A 13,357-nucleotide genomic window follows, 5' to 3' on the forward strand; every position below is an offset into this window, starting at 1 on the left:
TTTTTTTCTTTTGCAGTTTTTGGCCAGGGCCAGGTTTGAACCTGCCATCTCTAATATATGTGGCTGGCACCCTACTCCTTTGAGCCACAGGCACTACCCTATTCTACAATTCTTCATACCATGAAAAAATTATGGTTTTACAACTAAAAATACACATAGCTTAAATATTAAATGAGTTATTCCTAAGTGAGTAAAATGATATAAACCATGATGTACTCTGCATTTTTTCTTTAGTAAAATATGCTCTGGCAACAATAGAAGGAAGAAGGAATCTCTTACAGGATTTCTCATAAGGTTACTGTGGGAAATCTCGTCTTAGACTCCAGAGGACACTCCTTTGTGTCATCTGATTGAGATTCTAGATAACTTATGGCAATGTCAGATATAATTCTTACAATATACATGTAAATTCACATATGGCCAGCTTCTTTTAAGAAACTGATGCTGACTATATGGAGTCAATGTCTTCAAAACCCTCCCAGTAAAAATAACCCTGTCACCTAGGTTATTGATTCTGAAACCTGCATGTGAGAAAAGAAGATCACTTTCTGGAACATCAGGATATTTCATGTATCCTTAGAAGAGAGGAAGTGATCCAGATTTCTACAAAACTTGGTGAAGGGTGTCTTGGATTTTAGAGACATTTAAAAGTTTAATCTGAGATTTCTTTAAAACTTCCCACAAGCCAATTTAAGGCCACTTTTTTGTTTGTTTTATAAATCCATACTCTTGCTGTATCTGTGTAAGTGATCAGACCAACTCTAATGAGAACAGTTTTATTGTATCATCAGTAATGGTCTTTTTTTGAGAAAAGTTTTAATCAAAAGTGAAGAGACTTTAAGAACAAAATCTGTGCTTCAGTGCCAAATTAATTATCTAGACTTGAGAGAACATTGCCTTGGTTCTCACCTCTGTCACTAGGCCACTGTGCAATAATGAATAACTCTCTTCACATCTGTTATTCACTCTGAGACTATATTCGATAAATCCATGTCTTCTACAAATATATGAGCCAATAAAATGTGTCTTTTATTAGTATCTCATTTTTAACTCTAAAGAGAAGCACAGGAAAGATTAAATTTTAAACATTAAAATAAACATATTTGTGCTTAAAAAATTGTATATACTTTCTCAACACTTATCACCTATATAAAGTTTTTATTTCAGTAATTTAAAGTCTTTGTTTTCTTTTTTTTGAGACAGAGTCTCACTTTGTCACCCTCGGTAGAGTGAGTGGCGTCACAGCTCACAGTAACCTCCAACTCTTGGGCTTAGGTGATCCTCTTGTCTCAGCCTCCTGAGTAGCTAGGACTACAGGCATCCACCACAACACCTGCTATTTTTTGTTGCAGTTTGACCAGGGCCAGGTTTGAACTTGCCACCCTTGGTATGTGGGGCCAGCACCCTACTCCCTGAGCCACAGGCACTGCATCCCCACTTTTAATGCCTTTTTTTCTTTATTTCTTTTATTTTTGTTTTGGGTGATTAAAAAGTGGGCCAACATTATTTCAAATTTATTAATATTTTTAAAATATTTGAGGATCAAGCTAAACTATGCATTTTGAAAAGTTTATATAAATTTATATTTACTGATATATGTGTAACATACATATATATATATGGATATACATATATGTGAACTTTATTTATAAATATGTGTGTGTATGTGTGTGTACCTTAACAGCTGGATATCTAGGGAAGTTCATTTAACATCTCTGAATCTCAGTTTTGTCATCTATAAAATGCCAGTGATGATATTAACCTGAAAAGCTTATTTTTAGGATTAAATCCAGTAGATTTAAATTCAGACATAATCCAGGTTCCAATATGTAGAAATAGCCATTCAATACAGGTTCATGCTTCTTTCTTTCCTTTCATGTAGGATGTAGTATAGGTTCAAGTTTGTTTTCCCTACTGACTCTGAAATCATCATCAGAATTTTTTTTTTAATTAAGTCAAATACACATAGATCATGAATACATTCATGCACATGTGGGATACAATGTGCTGTTTTTTTTAATACAATCTAATATGGTTACATTAAGCCAATCAAAATAGCTTTCACCTCATTTACTTGATTATTGTGCCAAAACATTTATGTTCTACATTTCACAGATTTGACTTTTACCCTTGTCATATGTTCCAGAGGTGTGATCCCACCTTTTACTGTCCCTCTGTCAAACCTCCTTCCTTCCCTCCCTTCCCACCCCATTTCTCTCCATCATCCTGGAGTATAGTTGTGTTCTATTTTTTAAAATGATCTTTCCTCCTGTGTATAATGTCATAAATACTGGTGCTTAGATTGCACAAGTATAAGAGGGCATTAATCAAGGCAAGAGAAATATTTTTAGATAGGCTTAAAATAAATTACTTATAGTTATTTCATTGGGTTAAAAAAAGTCGAAGAGATAAAAATAACCTATTTGGATTTATTTTTATATAAGAAAAAATGTCCCAAGAATATTATTGAAATAGATATATATTGAAATAGATATATATTGGCCTGTCAGGGTAGGTGTCTAATTTTATTTGAGTAATGTGATTGGTAGGATATTAGAATATCAGAAATCTTTTTGTTTTGTTCTGTTTTGTTTTGAGACAGAGCCTCAGGCTGTCCCCCTGGGTAGAGTGTCATGGCTTCACTGCTCATAGCAACCTCCAACTGCTGGGCTCAAGCGAGTCTCCTGTCCCAGCCTCCCAAGTAGCTGGGACCATAGGCGCCCGCCACAATGCCCGGCTGTTTCTTGGTTGCAGCCATCATTGTCGTTTGGTGGGCCCTGGCTGGATTCGAACCCAACACCTTAGGTGTATGTGGCTGGCGCCTCAGCCGCTTGAGCCACAGGCGCCCAGCCAGAATATTAGAAATCTTAAAAAAAGATTTCTCCTGAATTGGCAGTCAGGAGACAAAGCATCAATATCAAACCTTATATGTCATTTATTATTTCTGTTCTATATTCATTTTTCCTCTTCATTAAATTAGGATAATATTGAATATCTCTTGGGAACTTTGTCAGAGGCAGCCTTATATAAAATACAAATGATGGAAATGATTGTGGTGTTAATTGCATCAGCAATTTCAAGTATTACATTTAGTACATTCCAATAATCAAACTACTAATATAAATTATATACTATTGCATCAGTATAAATGTTCTAGTCTCAAAATAAACTACTGATTCCAAATTATAGTTTTTAAAATAATTTTTTTTAATTGCCCTTTACCAACCATAAGGGGCTATTGCTTCAATTGCTCTGCAAAGGCACAGTGACCAGCTAAAGTTTTCTTAAAATGTATTTGGAAATACAATTATGGAATAGTTTTAGTACATTTCAATTTTCTTTTACCTTTACATTAGAATAAATGCACATAAGATAAAATGCAACATTTTAATCATTTTTAAATGTACAGTTCCATGGTATTAAGTACATTTATATTGCTGTGTGAACATTCACCCATTCTGCATCTCCAGAATATTTTCATTGTCCTCAGTGAACATTTTGTTCTCATTAAATAACTACTTGTTGTATCTCCCTTCCCCTCTCCTCTGGCATTCACCATTCTACTTCTGTCTCTATAAATTTCACTATTCTGGGTACTTCATAGAAGTGAGTTCATATGAGATTTATCCTTTTGTGACTGACTTATTTCATTTAGTTTAATGTCTTCAAGGTTCTTCCATGTTGCAACATGTGTAAAAATGTCTTTTGTCTTTAAAGCTGAATAATATCCCATCATATGTACATACCACATTTTGTTTATCAACTCATCAGTGGATTGACATGCCTAAATGTCTGCTTTTATTTCTTTTGAGTACACATTTAAAAGTGTAATTCCTGGGTCATATTTTAATCCAATGTCTAATTTTTTGAGTTATAACTATACCAACAGTCTGGGACTTTTTTTGTCTTTATTAAATCATACCTGTGTACATTAATACATTTATGGGGTACAATGTGCTGATTTGATATATAATGTGGAATATGTACATCTAACTAATTAGCATAACCATCTCCTTGCTTACTTATTTGTTGTGGTAAGACATTTAATAGTCTGAGACTTAAGATGATTTTTTGACTTTACAATAGGTTTATTAGGTTGTAACTCCATTCTAAGTCAAGGAGCATCTGGACTTAAGATGATTTACTTATGTTTCTTTACTTTTTGATGAGTTTAATTACAGTATTAAATGCAGCTTTTGACTTATAATATTTTTGACTTAATATGGGTTTGTCAGGACATAACTCCGTTGTAAGTTGAGAAGCATCTGTACCAATTCCACAGTGGTTGTATCATTTAACCCATCAATGATACATGAGGTTTCTAATTTCTTCACATCATTTTCAAACATAATTTTGCTTCTTTAAAAAACGAAAAGCTTTCCTAATGAATGTGACATATGCCTCTGAGTACCATTTCCCTAATTATTACTGATGCTGAGTACGTTTTCATGTGCTTGTTATCCATTTGGATATCTTTGGAGAAATGCCTATTCCAGACCTTTGCTCTACTTTTAGTTGAGTGTTTTATTCCTTTGTTAAATTGTAGGAGTTATTTATTTCTTATGAGATTGTGATTACAGACATTTCTTCAATTCTTCACATTGCCTTTGTACTTTCTTGATAGTGTCCTTTGATGCACAAAAGTTTTTAATTTTGATGAAGTCCAACTTACCAACTTTTTTCTTTCGTTGTTTGTGCTTTTGGTGTCATATCCAAGAAATCACTGCTAAATTCAACATGATGAAGTTTTTCCTTATGTTTTATTTCAATAGTTTTATAGTTTCAGCTTTTACATTTAGGTCTTTTGTTCACTTTGACTTAGGTTTTCTATCTATAGTAAGATAAATATCCAGTTCCAATTTTTTTTTAATGTGGATATTCAATTTTCCCAATGTCATTTGTTTAAATAAATGTATTTTCCTCATTGGGTGGACTTGGTTCCCTTGTCAAAGGAAAAAAAAAATACGACTATGTATTTGAGAGTCTATTTCTTGACTCTCTGCTTTCTTCCTTTGATCTGCATTTGCTGGCTTTATGCCAATACTACCCTGTTTTGATCACTGTAATTTTTAGTAAGCCTTTTTTTAAAAACAGAATCTCACTCTTTTGCCCTGGTTAGAGTGCCATGGCCTCATAGCTCATAGTAGCTTCAAACTCTTGAGTTTAAGCCTCCCAAGTAGCTGGGACTAAGGGTGCCCACTACAATGGTTTGCTATTTTTTTTTAGAGATGGGGTCTCATTTTTGCTTAGGCTGGTCTCAAACTCCTGAGCTAAAGCTATCCACCTGCCTCAGCCTCCCAGAGTGCTAAGATTACATGCGTCAGCTCCTGCCCAGCCTTTTAGAAAGTTTTGAAATCAGAAAGCCTGAGTCTTTCAAATTTGGTGTGTTTTTGAAAAAAAAAAATTATTCAAGATAATTTTGATTATTCAGGGTCCCATGAGATTCCATACAAATTTCAGGCTGTATTTTTCCATTACTGAAAAAAAATCTTTTATTAGGATTTTGATGAATTTTTAGATAATTTCAGCTATTTTTCATATCTTAAAATTATCAAGTAGTCTAATTCATAAATATTGGATGTATTTTCATTTATTTGTGTCTTCTTTAATTGCTTTTATCAACATTTTGTTATTTTCAACATACAAGTTTTACATTATTGGTCATGTTTATTCCTAAATATTGTATTCCTTTTTGATGCTATTATACATTAAATTGTCTTCCTAGTCTCCTTTTCAGATAGTTTGTTGTTAGTATAATTAAATATACCTGGTTTTTGTAGTTGCTATCAATTTAGTTTCCTAAAATTTTGCTAATTTATTATTGCTAACATAAATGTGTGCTTAGAATCCTAAAATTTTCTACAATATATTATTGTGACACATGAAATACAAATAATTTTACTTACTTCTTTGAAATTAGGATACCTTTTATATCTTTTCCTGTCTAATTGCTTTGGTTTAACTTTCACCAATATGTTGGAAAGAAGTAGTGAAATTGAGTATCCCTGTCTTGCTCGAAATCTTAGATAAAAGCTTTTAGCCTTTCATTATTGAGTATGATATGGCTGTGGATTAAATTCTTTAGTATGACATAATTTTTATATTATTTTAATGTTTTATTCAAGTAATGAGGAGATATGTCAATAGCCTACAGGGTAAAATCTTAATTAGTCACACCCCAAAAGCTGTGACTTCAAATTATACCAGTTTCCCTGTACTTTCCCATGCATTTTTAAACATATTCGTATCATCTAGTGCTTGATTCTTGTATCCCAAATATTCCTATAGCTCCTTGATTCATGATTAAGGCCACTATGGATGGCAGTACTCCCCCTCCTCCACATCAGCACCTCCACAGTTCTTATCTTTCTTCCATTTTCTTAACACAGTTATATTCTACTTTATTTCTGGGGGAGGGGTTAACAGCACCCTTCATTTCCTAGAATTTATTGCTGAAATAAAAATTAATTATTGTAAAACCTGATTTTATTTATACATTTTTATCATTATTAATAGTGTTATTTCCCTGAAGAAGATTTTAGGATTTTGTCTTTATAGGTGATACTGGGTATTTTTAAAAGAATATTTTCAAGAAGACATAATTTTTTGAAAATATTTTTCAGTGAAATGTTTGCTATTTACTTTTTATAATTATTGCATGCTATTCGAAGGTGGAAGCTCATACATTTCAGTTCTGAGGAATTTTTTTTTGCAATATAAACTTCATATTACTTTGCTGTATATATTCCTAGATATGCCCATAAGCATATATTGGTCCTTCTATATTAATTTTCTAATTTTATTATTTTTTCTAAGTGTTTTTTTTTTTTTTTTTTTTTTTTGAGACAGAGCCTCAAGCTCTCCCCCTGGGTAGAGTGCTGTGGCATTACAGCTCACAGCAACCTCCAACTCCTGGGCTCAAGCGAGTCTCCTGCCTCAGCCTCCCAAGTAGCTGGGACTACAGGCACCCGCCACAACGCCTGGCTATTTTTTTGGTTGCAGCCATCATTGTTGTTTGGCGGGTCCAGGCTGGGGAATCAAACCTGCCACCTTAGGTGTACGTGGCTGGCGCCTAAGCCGGTTGAGCTATAGGCGCCAAGCCTTTTTCTAAGTGTTAACCTTTTCATGGTATTGCATTTACCTTTATTCTGATGGATTTCCCCTTTGTCTTTTGAAGCTTTCATTTAATATTTTATCAATTACTATATTTTTAATTTCTAAGAGTCCTTTATTGTTAGTTGTCACTTCCTTTTATAGAGCTAATAATACTCATTTTGTGGATTTCATGGCATCTCATTCTTATTTGAATGTATGAATTAATAACTAAGAAAACAATTGCTTTTCCACATTTCTTCAATCATTTTTTAATTTATTGTATACATATATATGTATGAGTGTGTGTATGTTTGTAACTGTGTGCTTATGTGTTCATGCACAGTGTGTGGATCTCTTTCATATTGTTGTACTTCCTTAAAAATCTGGTGATCTTTGACTCTACAGCCCTTTCGGTCAAACTATATAAATTTGTACACGGATATCTTATGTTTGGGGTAGAATTCTCTGACCCATCTCCATGCTATTTCCCCCTTTTTTCCATTAGGTGACTTACCATTTCTCTATTACTTTCTTTGAACAATCCACAAAACAATGTATAAAATAATTTTATCTAAGAATGAAAGAAGCAAAGAGACAGAATATATAACCTGTTTGGGGAAAGCTAGAGCAGAAATATGAAAGCTAAAATAAATATGGTATGTACATATTTGGGTAAAGGATCTGCTTTATCTGTTATTGAATATTCGGAAATTGGATGAAGAGATAAAAGAGAAAGGATTCTGGTGAATTGTGGGAATTACAAGCACGAATTAATAGGACTTTGTGTAAGAGGTACTTGGCAATAAAGATTCATTATAAAGTATCTCAGGAATGGAAAAAAATATCCAATGTACTCAGTACTACTATGAAACCAATTTATAATCACTCACCCTTTCATATGAGAGATAAATCACAACTATAGCCCAGGATGAAGAGGGGAAGGGGAGAGGGATGGGAAGGGAGGGAAGTGGTTTGATAGAGAGAGGGTTAATGGGGGCACCACACCTATGAAGCATATTGCAAGGCTACAAGTCAAATCTATCAAGTATTGAACATAAATATCTTAACACTGTGATTAACTAAATGAGGTGAAAGCTATGTTAATTAGTAGGATGTAAGCACTCCAATTTGTACAAATAATCAACACATTGAATCCCACAAAGGCATAAGTGTATTCATGATCTATGTATATATGACTTAATGAAAAAACCAAAATAAAAAAAAAAGATTTCTAAACAGAAGAATTAAATAATGATAACCAATTTAAAGGAATTTTGACTTGACATTGTTGTGCAAATACCACTTGAAAGAGAAATATAGTTCCTCAGAATATAGGCTGATGTAGTTTTTTGGATAAGTCTTTAAAATAAATACAGAAGACAATTTTTCTCATAAGGGCAATGCTAACTTATTAATAATGTGCATCTATAATGTATGGCTCTATGCTGACCTTCTATGTATAATGTTTTGAGTATAACATCTGACTTTTATGATGCCTGAGTTTATGTCAGGCATTAAAACATTCATAACCCATTGAAGCTGTAATAGAAATGTTTTATTCTTATAAATTTATATACTTCTTTAAAAATTTGGTCATAGGTATTTATTTCCCTTATTGAATGTAATCACTGGTTAAGAAAGTAAGATTTTAGCTTTTAAAATATAGAAGATAGGTTCTTCTTTTAAAGGCTGTAAAATTTTATGAATAATTTAGTCTAAAATAAGAAATTTTTTAAAAAATTGGTTTAAAATTCTATAATGTAGGTTTGGCGCTGTAGCACAGTGGTTACAGCACCAGCCACATAGCAATTGGCTGTCAGGTTTGAACTCGACATGGGCCTGCTAAACAACATTGATAACTGTAACAAAATATAGCTGCACATTGTGGTGGATTCCTGTAGTCCCAGCTACTTAGGAGGCTGAGGCAACAGAAACTCTTAAGCCCAAGAGTTTGAGGTTTCTGTGAGCTGTGACACCATGGCTCTCTACCAAGGGCAACATAGAGAGACTATCTCAAAAAAAAAAATGCTGTAATGTAGCTCCTCTTATTCACTGTTTTGCTTTCTATAGATATGGTTATCTGTGATTAACTATGATCTGAAAAAAAATTTTTTTTTTTGAGACAGAGCTCAAGCTGTCGCCCTGGGTAGAGTGCTATGGCTTCACAGCTCACAGCAACCTCCAACTCCTGGGCTCAAGTGAGTCTCCTGCCTCAGCCTCCTAAGAAGCTGGGACTACAGGTGCCCGCCACAATGCCTGGCTATTTTTTTTTTTTTTTTGTTGCAGCTGTCATTGTTGTTTAGCAGGCCCGGGCTGGATTCGAACCTGCCAGCTCAGGTGTATGTGGCTGATGCCTTAGCCGGTTGAGCCACAGGTGCCGAGCCTGATCTGAAAATATTAAACAGAAAATTCAGAAATAGACAATAAGTTTTAAATTGGTTCAGTAGTAGCTGTAGGCTACATCACAATGCCTGCCTTACTCACCTCACTTTATTTCTTTATGCCAGCGTTTAATCATCTCACATCCACACAAGAAAAAGATGGGTAAATATGATATAATAAGATATATAGAGAGAGACCACAGTTATATGACTTTTACACCAGTATATTGTCATAATTGTTCTATTTATAGAACAATTGGCAATCTCTTACTATTTCTAATTTATAAATTGAACTTTATTATAGATATGTACGCATAGGAAAAATCAGCGTATATAGAGTTCAGTCCTATCTCCAGTTTTAAGCATGCACTCAGAGTTGATAAACACATTCTGTGGCTAAAGAGAACCTACTGGAATCAGCTTGCTTATTTTTATATCTCTTTTAGAAAACATCACATGAATTCCCCATGGAATATTATAATCAAACATCAACTGATTTCATCTTATTGGGGTTGTTCCCACCATCAAGAACTGGCCTTTTCCTCTTCACTCTCATAGTTCTTATTTTCCTAATGGCGGTAATTGGCAACCAGACCATGATCCTCCTCATTTTCCTGGATGCACACCTCCACACACCCATGTATTTCCTACTTAGTCAGCTCTCCCTTATTGACCTCAATTACATCTCCACCATTGTCCCCAAGATGGCTTCTGATTTTCTGTTTGGAAACAAGACTATCTCCTTCATTGGGTGTGGGGTACAGAGTTTCTTCTTCCTGACTTTAGCAGGTGCAGAAACATTGCTTCTCACCTCTATGGCCTATGATCGTTATGTGGCTATTTGCTTTCCTCTCCATTATCCCATCCGTATGAGCAAAAGAGTGTGTGTGCTGATTGTAACAGGATCTTGGATAATGGGCTCTATCAACTCCTGTGCCCACACTGCATATGCACTCCATATCCCTTATTGCAGATCCAGGGCCATCAATCATTTCTTCTGTGATGTCCCAGCTATGTTGACTCTGGCCTGTGTGGACACCTGGGTCTATGAGTGCACAGTGTTTGTGAGCACCACCCTCTTTCTTGTGTTCCCATTTATTGGTATTGCGTATTCCTATGGTCGAGTTCTCTTTGCTGTCTACCACATGCAGTCAGCAGAAGGCAGGAGGAAGGCCTATACAACCTGCAGCACCCACCTCACTGTGGTGACTTTCTACTATGCACCCTTTGCTTACACCTATCTACGACCAAGATCCCTCCGATCTCCAATAGAGGACAAAGCTCTGGCTGTTTTCTACACCATCCTCACCCCAATGCTCAACCCTATCATCTATAGTCTGAGAAACAAGGAGGTGACAGGGGCGCTGAAACGAGTGATGCAGAGAATCTGCTCTGTAAACATGTAGACATACATTATGCCGCTGTCCCCAAGTGTACATCTCTGAAAATATGTAGCAATTAAAAATATAATTTTATTAATAGAGCAGGAACTAAAAATAATCTAAAGAAGAAAATAACTCATATCTGAATAAAATTGTCTTATGAGTAATATGTACAATTCAAAATAACTTTATTTTCTTTAAGCCATTTTGAAAGCATTAATGTTTGCTAATATGTTGTCAATGAGAATTTGTTTTTGTCATGTAGAAAGAAAAAAAAAATTGCCTAACTGAGGTTGGGCATTCAGTATACCACTTTTACTATTTTCAATTTATTTTCTCATAACTTTCAATTTATTTTCTGCTTATATGTTAAACAGAAAAATAAATGTTTTCTGAATGGGTAGACCTAATTGAGTGATGCCATAAGATTTCTTGTTTTTCTCATACGTGCTCATACGTGCTCATTGTAGACCCTTAACTTGCTTATACAATTCAGTCTTTCTTTTAATTTAGGGAACTTTTTATTAAAGGCAGTTAGCAGAGAGCTCATCAGAGATTCTGAAGTCCTTATGCCATGCAGGGTAATGATAAGTTTATGTTTCTTTTAAGGGAACAAATCCTAGGGAAGTAATTTAACATCAAGTACATCTCAGATAGACAATAAGGACTGGGAGGCATCAATGGAAATCAGGAATGATTAAAGTGGATCAAGGGCTTATCTAATGAGTGGGAGTTGAGAATGTCAAGGCCAGTTACCCTTCTGTCTCACACTCAGCACACATTCTGCTTGTATCCTAAATAGACAAGTACAACTCCTACATAGTGACACCTGTCAATGAAGTTTTATTTTCTACCCATTACCTGTCATTCTTTCACTGAAAGAAATTGAGAAAACATCTATGAATAAATTTTATTCATTAATATTACTGCCCAGTAACATACCTAAACATATTTTATAATATCATTATATCCAATAAAAAGTGTATTCTGTGAGGTGAACTTCTAGGTTGAAATGCTATCATTATAGCAGTAACATGTACAGAAACACTCTTTACTCTCTGAGGCATGGCAGAAAGGAGATGGAGTAAGGAGTCTACATAATTTGCATGATCCAGTACAAAATGAAGATATGGGATCTATTGTTCAAAGAGCAAGGAAAAATGCTACTCAATGTACAAAAATATAATTTTTAAATTAATGTACTAGATATAAAATGTAATAAAATTCCAAGCATTCTAGTGTCATAATTGAGTAGACAACAAGTAAAAACCTTTTATCATATAAAGTTTATTGATCATAATGACTTTTCTGCCTCACTTTTCTGTAAATATATTTTATTAGAATATAAAAAATATATACTTTTAGTGATGTCATTTTCAAACAGTATAATTGAAAGTGCTGCAAGTCATTCACGGAATGTGCTATATCACACTTGATTCTTAACAAATTTTAATTTTGAAAATAATCTTTCTGATAATGCTACTGGGGCAATGAGGAGTGTTATAAGATGTAAAACATTTTGACAAATTTCTGAGAAATCATTTCAACATAAAAATTATTATACATTTAAAACTGATAACTTTTAGGGAATAATTTTATTTTAAAAAGGTCTAATTGTTCATAAGAATCAATTTCATTTAAAATCTTAAATGTAATCACCAGAATTTCAGTGATTCTTCTCACATTTCTGATAACTTGTGATAGTCACACCAAAAAGAAAAAAAAAGAAAGAAATGGCTTCACATTTCAATGCCTGTTAATCCCCCTAACTTAAAAGGCAAAGTAAATTAATATAGAATTTTTGTTATTGTTATTAATTGATTCGTCTGAATTTTCACTAAAAAGTGTACTTGCTTTTTATTCAAATAACCTTTAATTTTAATGTTTTATTTATTTAAATGATCCTTCAGTTTTATTCCTATTTTTAAGCCTATATTTGCTTTGCATTATTGTAGCAATTTTAAAGTCATGGATTCTGAACTTACTGAGGATTCCAAAAATGTGCCTGTTGGTCTTTATTGCAATGACCATGTATACTCTTTTATTTTGTAATAGTTTACTGGCAAAGTTTACTGGTGGTGGTCCTTGTATTCAGTCAGGTAGTTAATATTTCAGGAATGCCGCAAGGACTGACTCTGGGACAGAAGACAAAATCTGCCTCCCACAACCAGTTGGCTCTGCTACCAGAAAAGTCACCTCCTCTTCCCAGGAGTGGCCACTTGTGCTGCGTGTTACCTGTGCTGCTGCTGTTGTCACCACCATCAGTCTAGCCCCTTCTCACCCCAGCTACTCCCTTGGGGTTCAGTGGTGGCATGAACTATCCCAAGGTGTGTGTGTGAGCACAAGGGGGAGGGTGCACGCGTGTGCGCCCACGCTCTGTGCAGCTGTTCTGGCCATATGCCCACGAGGCCAGCCCTAAAAAGGACAGAGTGAGTGTGAGTGGTTAGGGAGGAAATGATGTGGTGCAAAGCAGGATAATTATGGGAATATGTTATGGTC

At 34.4% G+C, this 13,357-nt stretch overlaps 1 protein-coding gene across 1 annotated transcript; it reads left to right on the forward strand.

Moving 5' to 3' along the window:
- The first annotated feature begins 9,923 nt into the window (after nt 1-9,923).
- LOC100946709 (olfactory receptor 2L8-like) lies at nt 9,924-10,890 on the forward strand. Its single transcript, XM_003803652.2, has one exon. The coding sequence runs from the start codon at nt 9,944-9,946 to the stop codon at nt 10,880-10,882; it is 939 nt and encodes a 312-aa protein (XP_003803700.1). The 5' UTR covers nt 9,924-9,943; the 3' UTR covers nt 10,883-10,890.
- Nucleotides 10,891-13,357: the final 2,467 nt, after the last annotated feature.

The sequence above is a fragment of the Otolemur garnettii genome, unplaced genomic scaffold (assembly GCF_000181295.1).
Source record: "Otolemur garnettii isolate 467f Iridium unplaced genomic scaffold, OtoGar3 scaffold00395, whole genome shotgun sequence".
In the NCBI taxonomy this organism is placed as follows: Eukaryota; Metazoa; Chordata; class Mammalia; order Primates; family Galagidae; genus Otolemur; species Otolemur garnettii.